General features: G+C 58.0%; 1 protein-coding gene across 1 annotated transcript; it reads left to right on the top strand.

Moving 5' to 3' along the window:
- The first annotated feature begins 944 nt into the window (after positions 1 to 944).
- On the top strand, positions 945 to 21,357 carry IGF2BP2 (insulin like growth factor 2 mRNA binding protein 2). The gene is made up of 16 exons (XM_038183827.2): positions 945 to 1,134; positions 1,595 to 1,655; positions 8,694 to 8,742; positions 9,202 to 9,253; positions 9,674 to 9,737; positions 11,019 to 11,291; positions 14,860 to 14,994; positions 15,215 to 15,337; positions 15,498 to 15,633; positions 15,811 to 15,939; positions 17,870 to 17,938; positions 18,122 to 18,238; positions 18,543 to 18,617; positions 18,765 to 18,896; positions 18,980 to 19,093; positions 19,646 to 21,357. Exons 1-16 carry the CDS (start codon positions 945 to 947, stop codon positions 19,739 to 19,741), a joined length of 1,815 nt encoding a protein of 604 aa, XP_038039755.1. The 3' UTR covers positions 19,742 to 21,357.
- The last annotated feature ends 2,039 nt before the right edge of the window (positions 21,358 to 23,396 follow it).

Here is a 23,396-nt window from a genome sequence, read left to right as displayed (position 1 = left end):
TTCTTCCTTTCCCTCTTTCCCATTTTTCATTTCCTGTTCTCTCCATTTTCCCTTTCCTTTTTTCTTTTCCTTTTCTTCCTTTTCATTTCCCTCTTTCCCTTTCCTGCTTTTGTTTTCCATTCTCTCTTCCTTTCCTTTCCTTTCCTTTCCTTTCCTTTCCTTTCCTTTCCTTTCCTTTCCTTTCCTTTCCTTTCCTTTCCTTTCCTTTCCTTTCCTTTCCTTTCCTTTCCTTTCCTTTCCTTTCCTTTCCTTTCCTTTCCTTTCCTTTCCTTTCCTTTCCTTTCCCTTTTTCCTTCCTTTCTCTTCTCTCCTTCCTGCTTCTCTCCCTTTCCTTTTCCCCTTTTTTTTCCCTTTCCCCTTTTTTTTCCCTTTCCCCTTTTTTTCCCTTTCCCCTTTTTTTCCTTTCCTTTTTTTTTTCCTTCCTATCCTTCCCCCGCTCTCTCCCTCTTTCCTCTCCCTTCTTTTTTCTTTTCCCTTTTCCCTTTTATTTCCCCTTCTCTTTTCCCTTTCTTCCTTTTCCCTTTCTTCTTTTCCCCTTTCTTCCTTTCCCTTTTTCCTTCCTTTCTCTGCTCTCCTTCCCTCTTCTCTCCCTTCTTTCCCCCTTCCCCCTTCCCCCTTCCCCCTTCCTCCCCTCTCCCCCTCTCCCTTCCCTTTGTTCCCCCCTCGCCTCCGCGACGCCCCGGGCCCCCTCCTCCCTCGGGGGGCTCCCTCCACGTGCGGGGCCGGGGCCGAGCCCCTGGCGGCGGCGGGCGGCGTGCGGAGGGCGGGGGCGGCCGTGCCGGGCTGGGCTGTGCGGGGCTCGGGGCGGCTCCTCCCGCTGCCCGGCGGCGGGGCGCTGTTGCAGGCGGCTGCGGGCCGGGCCGGGCGGGTGGCGCAGCGCCGTGCCCGTCTCGCTGCGCTTCTCGCTCTCCGGCCGCGGGGCGGGAGGAGCCGCGGGGCTCCCCATGAAGCGGCGGAGGATGAACAAGCTCTACATCGGCAACCTCAGCCCCGCCGCCACCGCCGACGACCTCAAGCGGCTCTTCGGGGACAGGAAGCTGCCCCTGGCCGGCCAGGTCCTGCTCAAGTCCGGCTACGCCTTCGTGGATTTCCCGGACCAGAACTGGGCCATCCGGGCCATCGAGACCCTCTCGGGTGAGCGGAGCCGCGGTCCCCCCCGGCTCCCCCCGCCGGGCCCCCCCCCGGCCGCCCCGCTCCCCCCCGGCCCGGCGGGCTCCGGCCCCGGCTGATTTTTCGCTGATTTTTTTCTCCGATTTTATTGAGGGGCAGCCGAGAGCCGGGCGACCCCCCCGGCCGCCCCCCCGGCACCCCCTCGCCCCCGGGCACCTTATTACGAGGTGCCCTGCCCCAACTCGCCGGGGGCGCCGAGCGGGGGGCGGCCGAAGGGGCGGCTGGGGGGGGGCAGCGCGGAGCCGGGCGGCGGCGGGAGAGGACGGGGGGGGGAGCTCCTGCGGGGCTCGGGGGGGCGAGGGGAGAGTTGGACGAAGGGGATGAAGGCCCGGGGGGGTCGTCCCGGGGAGAAACGGGGGTTTTGGGGGGGGGGGGGGGGGGGCGGCGCCGAGCCCCGCCGCCTCTGAGCCCGCTGTCCCCGCAGGTAAAGCGGAGCTGCACGGCAAAGTGCTGGAGGTGGATTACTCCGTGCCCAAAAAGCTCAGGTGAGGCGTGGGATGGAGGGGGGGGGGGGACACGAAATGGGGGGGGCGCACGCCCCACGCACACGCGTGGGGGGGGGCAGCGGCGGCAGCGCCGGGTTTTACTTTCGCTACGCTCCGCCGCCGAGCTGGGAGCTGGGGGGGGGGGGGACGGGGACAGCGCCGCCACCGCCCCTGGGGGCTGGGGGACAGGGGGGGGCGTGGGACCCCCACGCGTGTTTTGCCTGGACTCAACCCCAACGCCTCATCCGGGGGGAGCCCGGGGCTGGGGGCACCCCCGGGGCTGCTCCCCGCCAGCCCCGGCCGGGATCGGCTTCCTGCCGGGAAGTACCAGCCCCGGCACCCCGAGCAGCGGCACGGGGAGCGATAGCAGCGATAGCAGCGATAACAGCAGCGATAGCAGCGATATCAGAAGCGATAGCAGTGATACAGGCGACAGGCACAGCCCCGAGCACCCTCCCCAGGATTCGCACCGGGAGAAGTTGCGCGCTGCGGGCGGTCGCGTCCCCTCCGTCCAGCGATCCGGGTCCCTCCGTGTGTTTTTAAAAATTATTTTACCCCTCTGTTTGTTTTTTTTTCTTTATTTTTTCCCCCTATTTTTCATCCTTATGTCCGCATCTTTCCCCCCTCCTCCCAAAAAACCCGCTCCCAGGGCACTTTTCCTCCTCCCTTCAGGTGGGCGCCGCCGGTGCCGCTTTATAAAGAGCGGGGAACACCCCGACCCGCAGCGTTGCCCCCCAGCACCTCGTGGCAGCGGGGCCGGTGGTCCCAAATTTGGAGTTTCGGGGCTACGGTTGGTGCCGGAGACGTAATTTTGCAACGCGGTACCGGGGGGGGACACACACAAACACGGCGCGTTGTGTAATGGGGGCTCGGTGGGGAGCAGCTCGTGCCTGGCATCACGTGTGCCGCGGTGGGCTGCGGGCTCTGACAGCGGGATTCCTTCGGCGGGGAGCACGCACGCCTTTTACCTCCAAAGCAAGCAGGCGAAGCCACCCCCTCCGCCTCCCCGCCGTGAGGTTTCGGAGCTCAATCTCCTCCGGCAGCCTCGTGCCGCTCCGGCGGCCGCTTCTGGAGAGCGGCAGAGGGAGAAAGAGGGGTTTGGAGGGTGCCAGACCTTCCCGATGGCCGATGGAAAGCAGGGGGTCGCCCTTACCCCTGCTCCCCGTTGGGCTGCTGTGCTCGTAATTTCCCTGCCGAGGACAAAAAGGCATTTAAACAGCCCAGAAATAAATGCTTATTTCTTCGGCCGTAGACTGTTTTCAGCTCTCTCCAAGTTTTCTAACCCAGCCTGGCTCCCCAGCTCGTCGGCACCTCGTTTCGGGTCTCTTTTGCTCTCATCCCAAAACCCAAAACTCCAGCCTCAACGTTAGCACCCGCGGCCGGCAGGGCCGTGCCGTCGCCTCGGCAGATTAAAGGTTTGATTTTTCTAACGCGATTTTTGGCGTGGAGCGGAGGCTCACGTGGTTGTGTTGTAGTTTTCCCCTGCCCCGGGATTAATCTGCAGTGAATTATTTTTATTGCCTTATACATATAGATATCCAAAAAATATATATATTTTGTTTGTTTGTTTTCTGCGTGTACGTGCTCAGCACAAAACACTGGCGCACAGGGGATGCTCGGTGTTTGCTGCACGGCGGTGGGGTTTGAGTGCAGTGCAGGAAGGGGATTTGATAAGAAATCAGCCCCAAAAAAAACACATCTGTGCATTGGGAACCTGCCGGGAGGGATTTCCTCGAGGAGCCTCCGAAGGCACAAAAGGACGCCCGGTGCTGGAGGGAAGCACAGGATTTGCCCGAATTTGTGCTTCACGAGTTAAAAATCGGTCAGCGCGCTGCAGCGCGAAGGGTTTGCCCTGCTGCAGGCATGATGGGAAATTACTGTGATTGTTTGGTGTTTGGATAAGCTCTGCTGTGCATCGGTGGGTTTAATTTTAAAAAAATATAGGTATTTTTTTGTTAACGTTGGTTTGGAATTCACCGGGAACAGAGAATGTTGTTGTTCAGCTCCAGCCGGGCGAAAGAGCCCGGCTTCAGGGGTGTTTTGTGTCCAGAGCTGCGCCTCCGACCTCTGACCATCCTGCTGATGGGGAAAAAAAGATAATAATAATTAATAATAATTAATAATCATCATCAGGATTGTTTGTGCGATGCTAACAGCAAAGCCCAAGCGCCCCCCGTGCAGGCTCGTGTACAAGTGCTGGCCGAAAGCGATGAGTTTAACCGGGAGCAGCGACGTGCCAGAGCCCCGCTTCGTGGCTCCCACGCGGCGAAATTTCCAGGCTCCGCATGGCCGAAGTGCCTTTTATTTTCTGCTCCCGCCGTCATTTTCCAATTTAACAATTTTCAAATGATGCTTCTGGAAAATAATCGGTTTGAAATGAGCTCCTAGGGGAGCTGCTGGAGCTCTCCGGTTCCAGCAGGAATTATCCTTAAATCTGTTAAATCGCAAAAAGGCTCGAGGCGGGGAGGGAAAGGCTGGCGTCGCGGCTGGGATTTAGCAGGGTCGCTGGAAAACCGTCCGGACGCCTCCGGCACGCCTGGGACGCGGAGCTCGGGGGTGAGAAGTCAGCCTTGGAGCTCGGTGTTTTCCCTGGCACTTTGGGCTAAAGGCAGAGTTTTTGCCAGCAAGGTGTGCGTCTCCACAAGCGGGGTTTGCGCCCGTTTATTCCCACACCCGGCTGCGTTTCACGCTCATCTTTCCATCGTCTTCATTTATAATTTATTTTGTTTTGTTTTGTTTTTTTCATTGCATCCATGCTGTAGCACTTCGGGTGTGCTTTCTGGGGAGGGAATAATTTTTTTTCTGTGTTTTGTTTTTTTTTTTCCCCCCCTACTTCCTTGCATGGAATACAAGCACAAGCTCTTCCATCTCTCCGCGGGCGTTATCTCCCTCCCTCATTATTGTTGTTATTGCTTAGTGTTGATTGCAGATGCTTGTTTAGGGGAGAGAAAACAGAAAACCCTTGTGCAAACTGACGCTTCTGCGCGTTGCTTTGTCGGGAAAAGCCTCGAGCACGGATGATTTGCACATACGCACGTGTCAGGAGCGGGTGGGTTCGTCGCCAGCCTTAAATTTGGGGAAAAAACTTGCAGTTTTCGGTTAGTTTGCTCGTGAATAGCATTGAGCCTGCCGGAGATGTTTGGGGCATGGTGCGGTGGTTTGCTTCGGGTTGAAAATTAAATTCAAAGTGCTGAAAGTGCGTCGCTGAGGCTGCTGCTGTGGCCAGGGGCAACTTTCCTTGTTCCCTTTCCCAGGGGCGCAGCACGTGGCCAGGGTTGGCACCGCGCGACGAGCTTTAAAAACAGCATTTCCCAGGAATAACCCATTACCCAGAGCGGCAGCGAGCTGGGAGTTTCACAAATCAGGGTTGCATCAGGATTAGGGTTGAAAAAAATGCCCTGGAATAAGCTGGAGAGCCAGGGGAGCCGATGGAGAGCCGCTTCCCACCGCGCAGCCGGCGCGGGGACGTGCAGTCCGGCCGGGGAAGGAGGTTTGCTGGGTGTTCAGCAGTTTTATTTTTATTTCTTTATTTTGTTTTATTTATTTTTTTAGCTCCCCATTTTTAACCAGGATATTTGTGGATCGGATTCCTGCAATGGAAACTCGGGGGGGGGATTTGTATGCCAGGAATTCGGGGTGGGCTGCAGGCTGCCTCTCGGTGACAGGAGAGGAATAATTGTTGTCCCCCCTTGTGTCCCAACGCAGAGCAGGAACGCGGAGGGGTGTTTGCATTTGTTTTGCTTTTTTTTTTTTCCCTTTTTCCCCCCTCTTAATCTTGAAAAGCCGTGACAGATGGGACGCGGTTTCCCATTCAGCTCCCTCGTTAATACATCCCCAGGTCGCGGGGGTGCGTTCATCACGTGCCCTCCTTGCCCCCACCCCCTGCGCCCGAGGACAGGGCTTTAGCACGAATATATTTTAATTCCTTAAGAGCGTCAAGGCAAAGCCCCCGGAGCAGGCGCACCCACGGTGCTCTCGGCCGCTGCTCAAAACTGGGGCAGCGCTTTAATGCTCGTCCATCCCCAAGCTGCTGCTGCCATCCCAGCAGCCAGGGCGGACGCAGAATTTGTCGAGGTGACCCCAAAACGAAACCGACGGAGGCAGGGAATCGTCAGCTGCTGTCATCCGGGGGAGCGTGCTCGTGTCCAGCTGCAAATCGCTGGATGTGAGCAGTTCAGGTGGGCGCGAGTTTGGGTACCGCCTGCTGTTTTTTACGATTTCGGTGGCATCATAATTTTTTTTTATATATTTTTTTATTATAATCTTTCGCCTAGGACACTGGAGACATTTTTCCAGGTGGAGCAAAGTTGCTGGCGGCAAAGGGAGAGTTGTGAAACCCCGCACCTCCTAAATGTCTTAACGACATTGGGAGCTTTTCACGAGCAAGCACTGAAATATTTTGTAAGGTGGAGGTGTGCAGATTGCCCCCCTCTGTTTGTTTCCCATTTCTCTAGAAATTTGGTTTTTGGCAGGAGCCACGGGGCTTTTTTTTTAGCTACCCCGAATACCGATCCAAGGTAGAAGGTGCTAAAACCCCCTGATGGCTTTGTAACAGGAAAACAATGCACGGCGTGAATGGAAAAAAAATCCTCGTTTGGACAAAAAAAAAAAATAAAAAATAGCTTTGGGAAAAACAGGAGCAGCAACAAGAGGGTGCTGGGGCTGCTCGCATCTGCGCATCGAGGGCTGGTGCCTGGCACCCAAAGGGGCAGGGGGGGACCACGGCAGCATCGCTGTGTGGAAGCAGGCAGTGACCCAGGTGGATATAAACCTGAATTCCCATCTCCTTAATGCTTGAAGCTGGTGCTTGGGGTTGTGTTTTGTTGGTTTTTTTTTGTCTCTTGCCCCTTGCCTCACACGCTTGTGGATGGGGTTGTGCTGATGTGTTGTTGTGGGGCTCATTAGGTGTTTTTCCATAAACCGTGTTCCCGTCGTTAGTGATTATTGGTGGTATTAATTCATACTTTTCTTGCTGCAAAACACGTGGGGTGCAGTGGGGCTGATTCCTCACTAGTTCTGGTGTTGGGTGGTTGTTGGTGAGCAGCACGGGATTGTCATGGCCGTGGTCCCCCTGTAGGCCGGGTCCTCCTGACCGCCTCCTCCGTGGGGTGGGGTTGGATCAGCACAGCCCGGTGCTGGGGCCTGTGCTTGGGCCACAACAACCCCACGCAGCGCCACAGGCTGGGAAGCTGTGCAGAGGGAAGGGATCTGGGGGTGCTGACGGATGCTCACCTGAACACGAGCCAGCAGTGTGCCCAGGTGGCCAAGAAGGCCAACGGCATCCTGGCTGTGTCAGGAGCAGTGCAGCCAGCAGGGCCGGGGAGGTGATCGTCCCCCTGGGCTCTGCTCTGGTGAGGCCACACCTCAAGTGCTGGGTTCAGCTCTGGGCCCCTCGCTACCAGAAGGACATCGAGGCCCTGCAGCGTGTCCAGAGCAGGGCTGCAAAGCTGGGGAAGGGCCTGGGACACAAGTGCTGTGAGGAGCGGCTGAGGGAGCTGGGGGGGTTGGTCTAGAGAAGGGGAGGCTCAGGGAGACCTCATTGCTCTCTGCAGCTGCCTGAAAGGAAGCTGTGGGGAGCTGGGGGTCGGCCTCTTCTCACAGGTAACCAGTGATAGGACCAGGGAATGGCCTCAAGCTGTGCCAGGGGAGGTTCAGGGTGGAAATGAGGAGACATTTCTGCTCAGAAAGAGCAGCCAGGCACTGGGATGGGTTGCCCAGGGAGGTGGTGGAGTCACCGTCCCTGGGGGTGCTCAAGGAAAGGCTGGACATGATGCCTGGGGACAGGGGTCAGTGGTGACAGTGGTGGTAGGGGGATGGTTGGACCAGGTGGGCTTGGAGGGCTCTTCCAAGCCTAATGATTCTGTGACCCTGTGAGATGGGGTGGGATGGGATAGGGTGGGATGAAGCAGGATGAGGTGAAGTAGGATGGGATGGGATTGGTGGATTGTGGTAGGATGAGATGCAGTAGGATGGGTAGAACAGGATAGGATGGGATGGGCGTAGGATGGGTGGGATAGGATGAGACAGGTAAAGTTGGATAAAATGGGATGGGTAGGGTTGGATAGGATGGGAGAGGTTGGATAGGTGGAATGAGAGTGGATGGGATGGGATGGGATGGGATGGGATGGGATGGGATGGGATGGGATGGGATGGGATGGGATGGGATGGGATGGGATGGGATGGGCAGGAGGAGATGAATCTTGCTCCTTGCCATGTGAGCTCTGCACCCAGCCCTGAAATCCCTGGTGGCAGCTGGGACCAGAGAGGTCCATGGCCGCTGTAGGAGTGGGCTCTGGGAGTGCTGTAGGAGATGTCTTTGGCTCTGGCTTCCCTGCTTCTTCCAGCACCTGATTGCTTCTGGCTGGCAGAGCCCCCGTCAGGGGAGGCTGCGATCCAGTGGGATGGCGGGAGCCGTGCGTTTTCCTCGAGCAGGGGCAAAGCTGGGCAGAGCGGGCACGACCTCCTGCTGCTGCTGGGCTCCCAAAACCCGCGTGTGCCGGGGGGTGTTTTGGCAGGGAAAGCAGTCGCCGCTGCTGGAGGAGGTGGTCCTGCTCTGCCCTGCCCGGGTTCAGTGGTCGTGCAGCTGTGTGTCAGCTCCGTGAGCCACTCTTGGCTAAAAATAGCAGCAAAAAGGGAAAAAATAACAGTCTGGCGGAGGAAATTGGCTAAGGAAGGATTGCAAATGCTGCTCGGGATGGGCAATGCGTGAGTTTTGTCCCAAAACTTCCCGAGTGCGTCTTGCAGGCTGTCCGGGGAGGCGCTGGGTGGCTGTTGCCCCTTGGGGGGGGGCCCTGGCCATGCCCCGAGGTGGCTCCACGTGGGGCTGGAAGCGCCGCTCACCTCCAGGTGCCTCCTCCACGGACGTGCATTTCGGTTTCTCCACTGAAAGCCGCCAGGTGATGCTGGGAACTGCTGGAGAGTGGCAGCACGCGGCTCGGGAAGCGGGGTGCCTTCTCAAGGTCTCACCATCTTGCTCCCAGAAAGCCTCCGGCAGTCGCTGCCCTCCCGTGACCGTAACCCGGGGCTTTGTCTTTGCAGGAGCAGAAAGATCCAGATCCGAAACATCCCCCCCCACCTGCAGTGGGAGGTAAGCAGCGCCACGCTCCCGTCCCTCCCCCTCCAGAGGCTGGGCCACCCCAAAAGCACCCCACTGCACCTCCTCCATCACGCAGCACCAGCTTGCGCTGCCAGGGCACGTGGTCTGCACAGAGTCCTTCTGTTGCCTTCCCAGTATCCCCAGTAGGGAGGCAGAGAGTGAACTGGGCTCCATCTCCCACCTGCCTGGGGCTCGCTGCTCTGAGCAGAGGGGCCTGGCGGGGTGCAGGGTGGGGGAAGGTGGCCCTACAGGCGGGTGGAGACGTCTTGAGGATGGCTCCAAGCACGTGGGACCCCATGGGTTGGAGTGGAGCAAGGCACCGCAGAGTGGAGGAGCCCTGCTGGGAATGGCCCAGCCCAAATTTCGTGCTGGGAGGCAGGCAGGGTGTGAGCCAGGCTGGCAGAGGACGCCTGCCTGCCTCACCTGCCTGCTCTGCTGCTCTCTCCCCAGGTGCTGGATGGCCTCTTAGCCCAGTACGGGACGGTGGAGAATGTAGAGCAAGGTAAGACGGCCCCGCACGGTCCTCATCTGCCCGAGAGCCCCAGTGCCATGCCCCAGCTCAGCCTGTGCTGGAAAAGCCCCTCTCAGTAGAACCTCTCAGCAGAACCCAGTAGGGTGCAGTGTGGCTGTCCCAGTGGGTTGTGCTGGGCTGAAGTGGTTTTCCTTGAACAGTTGCTCAGGCTTTGGGTAGCGACCTCAGCCCAGTGCAGGGCATCTCCTTTGCTGCTCCTTGTGCCAGGGAGGAGATAAATCCATGGTGCTGGACAAGTGCAGACCGCAGGCAGTGGCTGGGCCCCCCCATGAAAAGGGTGCTGTGCTCCCACCCCCTGTGTCAGCCCTCCACCACGGCATGGGGCTGGGAACAGCGGTGCCGGCCACCTCCTCCTGCCCCCTAACGCTCCCCGTCTTGCTTCTCCCTCAGTTAACACAGACACAGAAACAGCAGTTGTCAACGTAACGTATGCGACGAAAGAAGAAGCAAAAGTGTAAGTGGCTTTTTTTTTTTTTCTTTCCCATTTTGTCTGTATTTTCGATTTTTCCCGGGAACACAGCAAAGTACTGCGTGGGGCTTGGAGTTATCCGCATCAGCCACGTTTGCTTTTTCTCCTGCTCCAAAGACCTGGTGGGGGCTGGTGTGGCCATGTGCTGAGGACAGATTTTGTCCTCGGTACCGTGGTACTCGCTGTAGAAGCATCAGGGGAGAGTAGACCTGGGGTGCTCCCAGCCCCATTGCCCTCTCATGGACCTTCCAGGCAAGACAAATTCCCAACCAACCACCCAAATTTCCCCAGTGAAGTTCAGCTCCGTTCCCCTGCCCATTTTTCCAGGCTGCACCATTTTTTATTTTTCTTCTTGACTTTTCTCTCCCCTTTGTGGGGTTGTTTCCAAGCTCTTTCAGCTTCAAGTGTGTAAAGGGCTGCCCGTCCCACAGCCCTCTGCTTGTCTCCTCTTCCTCTCTGCTGTCTCCTCCAGCTCTTGGCTGTGTCATTTGCAATTCCCTTTGGACCCCATCTTTCCTACAAGCCTGCAGGTCCTCTTTGGGGTCCCAGTGGCCTTGCCTTCGGGGAGCAAAGCACTCTAAGATAGGGAGGTGGGAGAGGTGGTGGTAATTTAGGGCAAAGCCAAGTTAGAGACCAAGATTTGCAGACTCCACTCCTGATTCATGGAGCTAAGTGAAGCCCTCTGAGCAGCTCCCAGAAGGCTTCCAAAACGCCCCCCTGCCCTGGAGAAGGGGGCATTTGGGTTCATCAGTGACCGGTTAGGGACGCGAGAGGGAGGTGGGGGTCAGCAACCAGTCTGCAGGGGTTGAGAGCAGCAGAGGGCAAATCAGCGGCGCGTTGTGTGGAGACCCAAAGAAATGCCACCCATCAAGAAGAACTTCAAGAGGACAGAAGAACCTGGGGTAGGCACCGTGCAAAGACGTGCCTGAAGACTTGCTGCATCCAGCAGAGGAAAAACCTACAAAAAACTAAGAGTTAGAAGTGCAAGGACGGAAAGCTGCAGCTTTGCAGGATGGCAGCAGAGACAGATGCCCCGAGGCGTGGTAGGTCTGACCTGGAGGCTTTGCTGATGGAAGCTCCAGCGATTTCCCACCTGAGTTGGCCCAGCACGTAGCCAAAGCTGGGTGTGTGTTGCCTGGGAAGCTTTGTCTTCTCTCTTCTCCTGTGTACCAGGGGGGAAGGAGGACGCTGGGCTGGTGCCCTGCGAGGAGAGGCGCTGGGGGTGCCACCCGCCTCTCACCCTCCCCTCCTCTCCCTGCCTTGCAGAGCAATTGAGAAGCTCAGCGGCCACCAGCTTGAGAGCTATTCCTTCAAGGTTTCCTACATCCCGGATGAAGAGGTGAGCTCCCCTCCGCCCCCCCAGCGATCCCGCCGCGGGGGCCACTCTTCCAGGGAGCAGGGCTCCTCCCCGGGGGGCTCCTCGCAGCCCAAACAGCTCGATTTCCCACTGCGGATGCTGGTGCCCACGCAGTTTGTTGGTGCGATCATAGGAAAGGAGGGCTTGACCATAAAGAACCTAACTAAGCAAACCCAGTCCAAGTAAGTACCTCGAATGGTTTTGTTTCCTTCCACGGGACTCCGTTGGGTCCACTTGCTTTCGGCTCTCAGCGAACGTTGTATTTTTGGGGTGTAGCATCAGGAGAGGGTGGCGAGCTTCCCTCATCGTGGGGTAGCAGCCTGTGGGGTCTAGACAGCTCAGCCCCGTTTCCCCAACCCATCCTTACTGGCCTGGGGGGTTAGGAGGGGGAGCACATGCTGAAAATGACCAGAAACGGGGTTTTGAAAGCCTAATGCTTTACAAAGCAGGAGAGGCTGGATCCTGCGAGCCCCGGAGCCAGCCCCAAAACGGGTGTGCTCGCTGCTTGCCAGCCAGCGTTGCTTGGCTCACGTAGCTCTCGCCCTGCAGAAATAGCTTGGGATGAGGCTTTGGAGAGAAAGGGCAGATTTGGGGATATAACGGGGATCCTAGAGGCAGCAGTGACACTGCCCTTGGGATTTGCTTATGCTGCAGCGCCCTGTAAGGGCAAGAGATGTTGCACAGGGGGAAAGGGAGCACCAATGGGCTTTTTGTAGCAATTTGAAGCCTTTTTTTTTTGCTATCTAATGGTTTTTTATTTTTGAAGAAAAAAAAAAATATATGAGGACTGTCTTGTTGAAGTTTTCCATGTTTCTCATGTCGATGTTTACATTGATTGCATGGTTTTCCTGCACGCTTTGTTCCTGCCCAGATGTGTTTGTGTTTAACCCAAAGCTGTCTTCTCCCATGTTCATCATCCTGAACCCGGTGACCCCACAGGACGTGGGACTCCTGTACCAGAACATCCTCCAGGGCGTCCTATCTCTCAGAGAAGCTTTGAGAGGAAATTACTTAAATCAGAATAGCGCATCCACTTGAGCCGAATTTGTTCCGGACCCAGCTGGTGCTCAGCTGTCTCTGAAACACGCTGACCACTACTGATCCTTGCCGCACGGCTCCCGGCGTGCGTGGCCCCGTGGTGTGCCCAGCAGAGTAGCGTAGAGCGCAGCGTAGCTCAGGAGGATGCTCTCTTTGCTGGTGCTCGCCCCTGCCAGCAGCAGGCAAAGACCGGTGCCCGAGCCTGCCTGTTCTGGTACGAAAAGTTAACCTCCAGCCTGGGTAAGAGAAATATTTGAAGATTTGCATGCCTGTGTCCCTTGGGCTGAACCCAGTGCTCAACCTCTGCTCCCCTTGCTCGTCACCATCCCCTGCTCTGGCAGCTCGCGGGCATTTTGGGTTGTAGAGAGGTCCCTGTTGGCAAAAAGAGGTTTGTATGGAAAGGGGGTGGCCCCGCAGGAGGGTAAGGAGCCCAGGCTCACCGGGGAGCGTGGCCACCTCGCAGCCGTGGAGGCACCTGCTGCCCTCCCAGCTGCAACGTGCGCCGTGCTCGGGTCCATCCTGGGCCTCCAGCCCTTCTCCAGGTGAGTCCCCGGGTGCATTCGGCAGCGGGTGCGCCCTTGCCCTTGCCACCTGAGACTGGAAAGTTTTCCTTTGCAAGCCCTGACTCCCACCCGGCACCTGGCGAGGGGGATGGGGGACATGGTTCCTCCCAAAACGCTGCTGCCTGGGGGCAGCTCCTGCTGCGGAGCCCTTCCACCCTTGCGGGTTGACCTCCCGGGTCCCCCGTCCCGAAGACACCATGCTGCAGAGGAAGGCCACGCTCCGTGCTCTCACCTGTCCAGGCCAGCCCCAGCAGTCACGGGAGGCTGCAGCCTTCGGTTTTGGGCTGTCAACCATCCTCTTCCTTGGCTGTCCTCTCCTCTGTCCTCCCATCGGACTGGAGCCGTGCCGCAGCAGCACTGGGATGTGCTGGGAAGCCTGGAGCCCTCCTCAGCCCTCCTGCTCTTTGGGGCAGGGCGTGCTTGGATGCAGCAGCCTCTTCCTGGCGCCCCAGCTCCTCCCCGCACGCTGAGCTGGAACTCATGCCCAGGTTGGGTTGGCTTGCAGGCCAGCAGGAATCATGGCCATGCCCGGCCCTGTGCTTCTCCGGGATGCTTGGAGTTTCAGAGCCTCCATCCAGCTCATTCGCAGCTCTCAGCCCCTCTTTGGCACCAAGGCACGGCCGTGTGCCCCATCTCCACCATCCTCAGCTGCTTCTGGGTTTGAGAAGCCCTGCTGGACCAAGGTACAGACCCGCTCAGAGGCACGTCGTGGTGCACTTGCCTTCCCCCCAGCTGTGGGAGGCAGTGGAGCTCCCCATGGCACGGGGCACAGGATCAGCCTCTGAAGAACCAGGTCCCCCGAGTCAGCCTGATGGAGCTCCGCAGCTGGGAGCATCCCGGAGGGTGTCACACACGAGTGGCTTGGTCCCCGTGTGCCTCCAGCACCCCAGTGCTCGGTGTGAGCAGTCTCCTGCTCCAGCTGATGCCATGGAAGATCTGCTGGAGCGACGCAGCAGTCCGACTGTATCCCCTTCCCCTCCCCGGTGCTTGGATGAGACCACCCTGGGGTCCCTTTTGGAGCTGGCCGGCTTTCCCCTTAGCTCAGGGTTTCCCTGCTGCTCCCCCTCTCCCTGTCGATGAAGCCTTCTTGGTCCTACGTGGTGGTCGGTGAGCTCCTCGAGGAGGTGACCCCTGGAAACCCCCCAGGACCCAGCATCACCCCAGCTGGGGGTCACTGCACCACGGCCTCGGCCTTGCTCACACAGCAGCACCCCCGAGCAGTGGGGTCGGGATGTGGACCCCTTGCAAGAACAGGAACAGTTGGCAGAGGGCACGGTGGTGGAGCCAGACATGTGGAGCTGGGGGCAACTACGGCACCTCCCCAGAAAATGGGGGCTGGCACGGCCCTGGGTGTGATGGGGACCCTAAGGGCAGGATGGCCTCGTGGAGTTATCCTCCAGCTGGATGAAGGCTTGGTGGAGAAGGAGAAGAGATTGGTTACGCATCACCCGTGTCCTTCAAGGCACGTGGTTCGTGTCTCAGAGCCCTGCTTTCCTCTCTCAGGGCCCTGGTCGGGTGCGGGGGTGCAGCGAGGAGCAAGCTGGAGGCCCTGCCTCCCTCCTGCCACCCCCAGGGAAGGAGCAGAGCAGCCAGAGCACGGCCTCGGCCAGTGCGCAAGGGAAAACTTTCTGGTCTCATGGGGACGGGCGTGAGTACGAGCGCTGTTGTCCGTGTGACTCCATGCCCGGACAGCCACGGGTAAGTCGTCCCTGTCCCGGAGGACCCGCAGTGCTGGTGGCAGCTGCTGAGCAGCCTTGGGTGCTGTGCATGGAGAGGCTGAGGTTGGAAGGGACCTCTGGGGACCTGGAACGCGGGCTTCTGCTCCAGTGGGACAGGCGTCAAAGACAGGGCAGGTGGCTGAGGGCTTGGTCCAGTGGAGGAGATGTTTTGCCCCGTCTTGGTGTTGGATGGTGGTTGGCATCCCGCAGTCCCCAGGCAGACCTCAGACCATAGAGGCACGTGTAGGCCAAACCTGATCCGAGCCAACTGAAGCCAAGTGCTTCAGGACCCAGGTTCAGCCCAAAGACCGAGCAGATGTTGAGAGGAGCCTGTTGGTGAACAGCCAGTTGAGCTCCCGAGCTCTCAAAAGCCTTCTTGCGACGACGGCCGCGTCTCAGGGGGCTTCTCTCTGCTGGTTGTGTCACCGTAGGGTTGACATCCATCGGAAGGAGAACGCTGGCGCTGCCGAGAAGCCCATCACCATCCATGCAACGCCCGAGGGCTGCTCCGAAGCGTGTCGCATGATCCTCGATATCATGCAGAAGGAAGCTGACGAAACCAAATCGTAAGTGCAGCGTTCACCGGCTTAACAAAACCCTCGGGTTTGCTTGTCAGTTGCCATGGAGTTGAGGCGCTCGGGTGGCTGTGCAGGCAGGCTCAGGGAGCAACACCTCAGGAAATGGATGGTTCTTCTGTTCCTCCCACCGCGGCGCTGCTGCCCCTGGCTGGAGATGGGCTTACGGGCCGGATGGGCCTTGAGGTTTTCCTTTCCTCCCCTGTTTTAGAGCAGAAGAGATCCCTTTGAAAATCCTCGCTCACAACAGTCTGGTGGGGAGGTTGATTGGCAAAGAGGGCCGCAACCTCAAGAAGATCGAGCAGGACACGGGGACAAAGATCACCATCTCGCCGTAAGTCCTGCTGCTCGCCGGGTGCTGCCCCCTGCAACCCATGGCATGGGGGGGGAAGTTGTGCTGCCCCGGGGTGGGGGGGCCCTCCTCTCATTTCTTTATTTTGGCCTGAAAAAAAAGACGTGTAACAGCGTCTCCCTTCTGTCTGCGCGCGGGCTAGTTTGCAGGATTTGACCATTTACAACCCCGAGCGGACCATCACGGTGAAGGGCAGCACGGAAGCGTGTTCCAACGCTGAGGTGGAGATCATGAAGAAGCTGCGAGAGGCCTACGAGAACGACGTTGTGGCTGTCAATGTGAGCCCCCGGCCTGCCCCTCCACATCCCCCTGCTCCAGGGCTGCTGCTGGGGCAACCAGAAAAATACGTGGGGGGTGTGTGGGGGGGTCAGTCTGTCAGGGAAAGGGCCACAAGGTTTGGGAAGAACCCCCAAGATCCCACTCAACCTTCAGCCTTTGTGTCTTTACCTCTCTAGCAACAAGCCAACCTGATCCCGGGACTGAACCTCAGCGCTCTGGGCATCTTCTCGACAGGGCTTTCCATGCTCCCGTCCTCTGCGGGGGCCCGAGGCGCTGCTGCGGCCACCCCTTACCACCCATTCGCAGTAAGTGCAAGAGAATCTGGGGCGTGGGGGGCTCGCTCGTGGGAGCAGGGTGGGCTCTGGGCCCTCCCAGCTCTTGGGTTTGGGCGGGTGCTGTGGCTGTAGGGGCCATCTCGTGGGGAGCCTTGAAAAAGCACCCCGACCCCCGGCTGTTTTGGGAAGGTCCCAGCAGCCAAGTGGAGAAGACAGAGGCTGAGCGTGGTTTGTCCTTCCTCGCACGTAGCTCCCTGTGTAGAACGGCTGCGTCCTGATGTTGTGCTGGGCTCGGTCTCGCTTGTGTCTTAGGCTTGCCAGCTCTGGAGGGTGGCTCTCTGCACGTGCAGAGCGTGGCTGGGAAGGGGGCGAGCGGTGCCTTAATGCTTGGTGCCTTCATGCCCCAGCACTCAGGGGGTTCTGCCTCTGAGAGCTAATCTTCAGACAGATGCGCTGCTAGAAACCCGTTTTTTTTTTGACGTGACCCAGGTCCCTTTGGCCTTTCTGTGGTGCAGAAGTCTCCTAAGTTGCAAGTGCAGGGGCAATGTCATGAAGGAGAGGTAGCGAGGTGTGTCTGTGATGTGGTTCTGCAGCCAGGGCTGGGGAGCAGCCCCACTGTGCTGCCCGGGATGTGGTGCCTACATCCACGTGTCCGGGAAGGGCTGCGGGGACGCACACCAGGCACGTGTGGCAGCCCACGAGGACGGTGGGCAGGAGACAAGCAGCCACCAGTCCTGTTGGCTGACACAGAGAGAAGGTTCCCCTGTCCCCCAGCACCTGCAGAGCACCCTTAGGGTGACCGAGTGACAGGGCTTAAACCCGCGAAGCCGTCCCAGCCCTGCGGTCCGTTTCCCTCTAAATATTTCTGCTGGGATGCTTGAAACGCAGGGAGGACGCCTCAGCGCCCGTTAATTTACTTGTACTGTTTTCTTTTTCTGGCACCGCCAGCAGCAGAGTGGTCGGAGGAGAACGGTGAGTGCCGAGCCCGTGGTGGGCTCACGGTGCGATGAGGCGGATGAGCATGACCCCGGGGCTCATGGCCACGCGTGGTGGCCCCAGACGGGTCCCCATCCCCCGGGCATTGCTAAATTCAGGGCAGAGGAGCAGTGAAACGGGCTAAAAGCGAAGGGAGCCCCTTCCCTTTCTGCTTTCAGCCTCCAGAGCAGGAGGGGAGGTGTCTAAGCACAGGCTGTGTCCGTGGGGCGGTCGGTCGGTGTGTGCCCGTGGAGCGGGGATGCTCTGCCTGGTGCTCGGAGAGCCTTTGGGAAGAGCCGTGTTGGAGCATTGCGGTGTTGGTTGTTGCAATGAGACCTGCAAGGTCCCTTCAGGCAGCCTCCTCCCGTGCGGGCTCCTTGACCCCAAACATCACCCCAAACAGGGAAAAATGAATGGGAAGTAGGCTCCCAGCTGGCTCCTTCCCCCCAAATACCGTGGTTCGCGTGTCAGAGCGATGGCCATGGGGGCTGCAGCTGCAACCCAGAGCTTTGGAGAGTTGCAGAGCGTGAGGGACAGGGAAGGAGGCTCGGGATGAGAGGGGGAGGCTGGGGAGGTGCTGAGGTCTCTGTGCCCATGAGGCTGGGCAGGGAGGAGCTGTGCCCACTGCCAGGAGCTGCGCCTGGGCCTCGGGTACTCAGGGGACAGGGTGCTGGCGAGGGCCCCTTGAGGCACGGGGAGAGACACGTGGCTTTGTCCCTGTCCCTGTCCCAGCCTGGCCGTGCCCTGCTGGCTGTTGGGGCAGTGTCAGCGCCAGCCTTCACTTTTTCTCTGACTCTGAATAAGGGAAGTGGTCATGGGTTCAGTTCTCGCCAAATCTTCTCCACCGGGCACTGACACTGCTCACAGCACTGTTTCGGCTTCGGTTCATGAGCTGAGGGGTGTCCCCGTGTCCCTTCCTTGTTGGGGCCAGGGTGCACAGTGCAGCAGGGCCCTCACTGACTCTTGCCCCCTCTCTCCCCCGCAGAGCTCCTCGGCGTACCTCTCGGGGCTGTACGGAGCCTCCCCGGTCGGTGCCTTCCCACACCAGCACCCCGTAAGTCCTCCCCCACCCGCATCCCCTGTGGGGTGCCCCCTCCCCGCTGTCCCCAGGGTGGGGATGCTGTTTGGGGTGGCACACCTAGCCGGCGATTTTAGGGCCTGGGGTGGTGCGCTGGGAAGGGGGGAAAGGGAAAACAACAGAATTAAGGAAAACCCCTCGCTCTGCTCTCCCCGCCAGCTCCCGGAGCAGGAGGTTGTCAACTTGTTCATCCCGACGCAGGCGGTGGGGGCCATCATCGGGAAGAAGGGGCAGCACATCAAGCAGCTGGCGCGATTCGCTGGTGCCTCCATCAAGGTGAGCTGAGGTCTCGTGCCTGGGCGGCTCCTGACGAGGTGGGGGAGAAGGGGTGCCCCAAAAGAGGGGGTGCTGCTGCCAGCGAGCCCCCTCCCCGCGGCTCTCCGCACGGGTCCCCATGGCTGGGGGCTGGAGGGATGCTGCAGGTGCACAGCAGCCAAGCACACATTTAACCCCCCAGATGGATGGATGTGCACCAGAAGTGGCGCTGAGCTGGTTTCCCCCTCCCTGGAGGGGACAAATGGCGTAGTGAGGGGACGAAAGGCTTGGCGAGCCTCTCTCACACTCCCCCTCCATTTTGCAGATTGCCCCGGCAGAAGGTCCCGACGCCAGCGAGCGGATGGTCATCATCACGGGGCCGCCCGAGGCTCAGTTCAAGGTGGGCTTGGGTGTTGGGGACGTGACTTGAGAGCCCCCCGAGGGCAGGGGGGGACACGTGGCTTGGTGCTGGGCACCCCAGGTCAGGATGCGCCTGGCTTGGCACCACCGCTTTGGCTTCATTTCACATCGCTCCCCCTTCTTGCAGGCCCAGGGGCGAATATTTGGGAAGCTGAAAGAAGAAAACTTCTTTAACCCGAAAGAAGAGGTGAAGCTTGAAGCCCACATCAAGGTGCCTTCCTTCGCAGCCGGCCGCGTGATAGGCAAAGGTGGCAAAACGGTACGTGGGGGCGCGGCGGTTTGGGGGCTGGGCCCACCGGGGGGCGGCCACCCCGAAAACGAGGGCTCTGTCCCCTGCTGCAGGTGAACGAGCTGCAGAACTTAACGAGCGCAGAAGTCATCGTGCCACGAGACCAAACCCCAGATGAGAACGAGGAGGTCATCGTTAAAATCATCGGGCATTTCTTTGCCAGCCAGGTGAGGGTTTTGCCGCATTGATGTGACCGTTCCTGCCTGGGTTTGGTCTCCAGGAGGACGGCCCCCAGCCTGGCTCCGTCAGCACCCTTTTCCTGGTGGCTGCCTTGCATCCAACGGTGTCTCAGCAGCTCTCCCCAGTGGTGCTAGCACTGAAATTAAGGCTAGGCTTAATCGAGCTAAAAATACCCATCTCGGGTTCACCATGGAAGGCGCACAAGTTGAAAACCCGCAGTGTAAAGGCTCGGCCCTGGCCTCAGCTCGCAGCTGTTGGAGCCATCGCCGGCGGCACCGCTTCGCCAGCTGCCCCGGGAGAGGCACAGGAGCAAACTGCTCCTTGTGTGTGGGGCCGAGCAGGTGCCCGGCCCCTCACTGAGAGCCTCGAGCGGGGAGAGGCTCAGGTGTGGGAGCACCTGCTCGGCCCAGGAGGGAGCGCAGGGTGCCCTCAAGCTGCTCAGGGCTTCGGGTGCTCATTTCAGAAGCCCGTGGCTGTGCCGCAGTCCCCATCCCACCCCCAAACCTCATCCTGACCCCCGCCTCTCGCTCTCTCCCCAGACTGCACAGCGCAAGATCAGGGAAATCGTCCAGCAGGTGAAGCAGCAGGAGCAGAAACACGCTCAGGGAGCCCCGGCCTCGCAGCACAGCAAGTGAGGCTCCCGCCGTGTGCCGGCCAGCACTGCCCGATGAATGTAGCCCTGCCAGCCAGCGGGCAGGGAGCAAACCAAAGAGCCCCCGAGGCGCGGGGACGGGCACGGGGACGGCTGCGGCTCCCCACGCACCGGCGCCAACGCCGCAGCACTCGGCCGCTCGCCCCGGGGCGCTGCGGGCTCTCTCCATCCCACAGCCTCCACCTGACTCGACTCCCGACGCTATCCCTTTAGTTGGACTAACATAGGCAGAGGGTTTTGGATTTTTTGTGTTTTTTTTTTTAATCGTTTTTATTTTTTACCTGAAAACGACTCATTTCGCAAACCGTTCTCTGGCCAGGCATGGCCGGGTGAGTGGAGGAGCCTGTCCGGCGTGCAGCGCCCGTGAGGGTAATATATTTTAGAATTAATATATCAATAACAAAACTAACGCCGATTTTAAATTTTTGTAAGATTTTTTTAAATTTTTTTTTTTTTTTAATTTCAGAGGGGTCACGCGATGTTTGTTTTTAGCAAAAGCAGGCTTTTTTAGACTTTTAAGGAAAGGAGCTAGTCCATTGGTTCTCTAATGCACAGTAGAGCAGAGTTGTAGGATTGCCAGCAGGAACAAAAATAATTAACCAAGTGTTAAAAAGCGATTTCTTAAGGGCTTTGAGAAGAGCAGTGCCATGGGGAGTGCCTGTGTGAGCCAACAGAAGGGATACCGTCTCCTAGAGGAGGACCCTCTCCCTTTCACACGCCCTTTCCTCTTTGCTTCACAGAGTCCAAAACTGGGTTTTGCATCTGTTCTGCCCCCCGCCCTGTCCATCTGTCCGTCTTTCTCTCCATCACCGCCAGACAAAGCCGTGCTCAACCTTAGCACCCCCCCAAAAACCAGCCTGCCCCATGGTCCAGCCCGCAGAGAACAAACTTCCCCCGTGGCTCTTTGGGGACGAATCCCCCCCTTTTTTAGTTTTGGTGTTGGAGGGAGAGGAGAGAAAAACAAGGGGGGAAAAGATTTACAAAACGTTGTTGGCCCAGGGCTTGAAGAAAGAACCTAGCAAAAGTTTCTACAAGAATGCAACATGCGTACACACACACACACACACACACAAACACACACACAAAAAAACTACCTCAGGTTTTCGTACCTCAGCACCTTGCGCTTGTGTTTCCCTTTTAGAGATTTTTGTATGCCTTGTAAAACTGATAGTTGGAGCATTTTTTTATTTTTGTAATAAAAACGAGTTGGAAAACGATCTCGACCAAGTCAGCTGCGAGGCGGGAGGAGGAAACCAGCCCACGCGTCCGAGAGCTCTTCTGTAGTCTCCTGCTAGCTGAGAGCCAGTGGCCGTTCCTTCGGAGAAAGCTTGAGAAATGTTTAAAAAAGAAAAAAAAAAAAAGGAAAAAAAAAACACAAAACAGGTAAAAGAAAAAAAAAATAAAAGAACAACAGCAATGAAGTCCAACCAGCAAGAGAAAGGACCAGGGCCGACCACCCGAGCCCAGCAAGGTGCTGAAGGCTGAGCCCGTGCCAGCGACGTACTGACAGACTGCAATGCCAGTTTTTGTCTACTGCAAAGTGTTCTGTGAAAAAAGCCAACGACAACAAACAAACAAAAATATATCCAGCTAACAAGAGCCTGAGCTTGCTCTCCGTTGCTTTCTTTCCAGTGCCCTGTGGTGGTCATGGCTGTGCTGAGAGCGGGGTGGGCAGCAGGTGCCTGGCTGGGAAGGGTGGGATAAACAAGAGGGTGAGGGCTCTTTTGGGGGTGTTTTTCTATTTTTTTAATCTTTTGTTTTAAATCCAGCAGCAGGGATGTGCTGATGACAAAAGTGTGGGGGGGGTTTCGTGGGTCCATGTCCCATCCTCCACCATCTCCAGTGCACAGCACCTTCAGTGCTGGCCTTGGGGCTTGAAGTTGACCCAAGAGGCTTGGGACCAGCCCCAACCTCCCACATCCCCCTCTGGGGCTGCAGCAGCCTCACCCTGGGCCAGGTTTCACGCCCAGACTGGGGCTGTGTATTTGGGTTTTAGTTTGGGGTGGTGGTGGTAATACAAGGGCATGGAGGCGGGTGCTAAAGAGAATTAAACGACCTGACTCACACAGCAGTGAGGGATCAGGCTCCTTCCCTCCAGCTCAAAGCAGCTCCCTTGTCACACCTCCATCCTTGGTGAAGGTGCAGGGAACAGAAAGTTCCCCCCTCCGCCTACAGTCTGGTGCTGCAGAAGCACTCACCCAAAGCGGGTCGGTTCCAATGGGTGCTCTGCCCCCACGCCCCCAGCCCCAGACAGCCAGGAACGACTGCTCCTGCCCTGACTGCTGGGCTCTGGGGCAGAGCCATGCTCACCAATGTTTTCAAGGACGGGTTTGATCCAGACGTGCTGTCTGAGCCCCCCAGCCGCCTTCCTGTGAGTAAGGAGCACGTCAGCAGGCAGCTGACGGCACCAGAAGCGCACGAAGCAGGACGCAGAGCAGCCCCCCTCTCCCTCCTCCCTGCCCAGGGAGCGCACAGCATTACTCACGCTGTGGCGCAGGCCTGCGGCGTGCTCTCGAGTCAGCACTGGAAGACTTAAGGGATGATTTCTCACCCTGGGATGTCCTCAGAACATCTTATAAGGGCATAAGGAACCAAGCCACAGCTGAAGGTCCACATCCCATGGGATGACCTCGCAGACAGAGGGGGCATTCAGCGGGACGCACACGGTTTTCTCCATGACCTCACAGAATGAGGCTTTCGACAGCCACAGACACACGCTATTTCTAAGTGCCCAGCACAGTCAGCTCTTGGTGAGGCTTCCAGCACCCTTCAGGGGTGCTTTGCAGTTCTTACTGGGAATGCACCAGCTGCCCGCCCCTCCAGCACCACGCTGCTGCTTCCATCTAACGTGTGAGCCGCCTCTTCCTTAAGGGGCACTTACGAGGAGGACTTGGAAAGCACCCTCATATCACACTTCCACCACCAGTCCTTCTGTGGGGGTTGTTTTGTCGTCACTTTTTTTTTTTTCCAAAGCAAATTTCTGCTTCCATAAGCAGAAGACTACAGGGTCAGCCTCCAAATTATGTTTGCCACATGTCAGGAGGTGAAGCTAACACAAAGGATACTTGAAGCATTCAGCTACCAGGCCCTAACGTTAATCAACAGCTGAAATCTTCCAAGTCCTCAGGGAATCCAGGGGGGATTAAATATCTCATGTAAGGACAAAACACGACAGATTGCCTTTGTAATAGTTGTCTCTTCAGAGGATCTCCTCTGATTTTGTGACGGATTAAGCTAATCAGTTTGAAAGCAAAGACTGAGCCAGCTCCTGCCCCACAACACAGATAAACCAACTCAGCAGCTCTCCCAGGAGAGCAGCTCCTCTGGTGAGTAGCAGCAGCATGAAAGCTGAGCAAGGACAGGGGATGTCCCAGAAATCAGCATCTGCCCCGGAGCTGAGGAGAGGAAACACCTCGTCACCAGCCAGGAATCACTTCACATTACGATGACTGTGCCATCTAACATTACAGAAACAACCAGACGTGGTTATTTATACCAGCGTTCAGACAACTGCTTTGCATGCCAGCTACACGCCAGCCTTTCCTCTGCAATAGCAAATGGGGAACTGAAAGACCCCAAACTCATGCCAGTTCTGGAGTGTAAGCTGGGGAGGGAAACAAAAGAAAGGGCAAAATGAC

Source organism: Anas platyrhynchos, chromosome 9, assembly GCF_047663525.1.
Source record: "Anas platyrhynchos isolate ZD024472 breed Pekin duck chromosome 9, IASCAAS_PekinDuck_T2T, whole genome shotgun sequence".
Lineage (NCBI taxonomy): Eukaryota > Metazoa > Chordata > Aves > Anseriformes > Anatidae > Anas > Anas platyrhynchos.
Note: the sequence above shows the minus strand (reverse complement) of the source record. Positions and strands in the feature narration are given on the sequence as shown.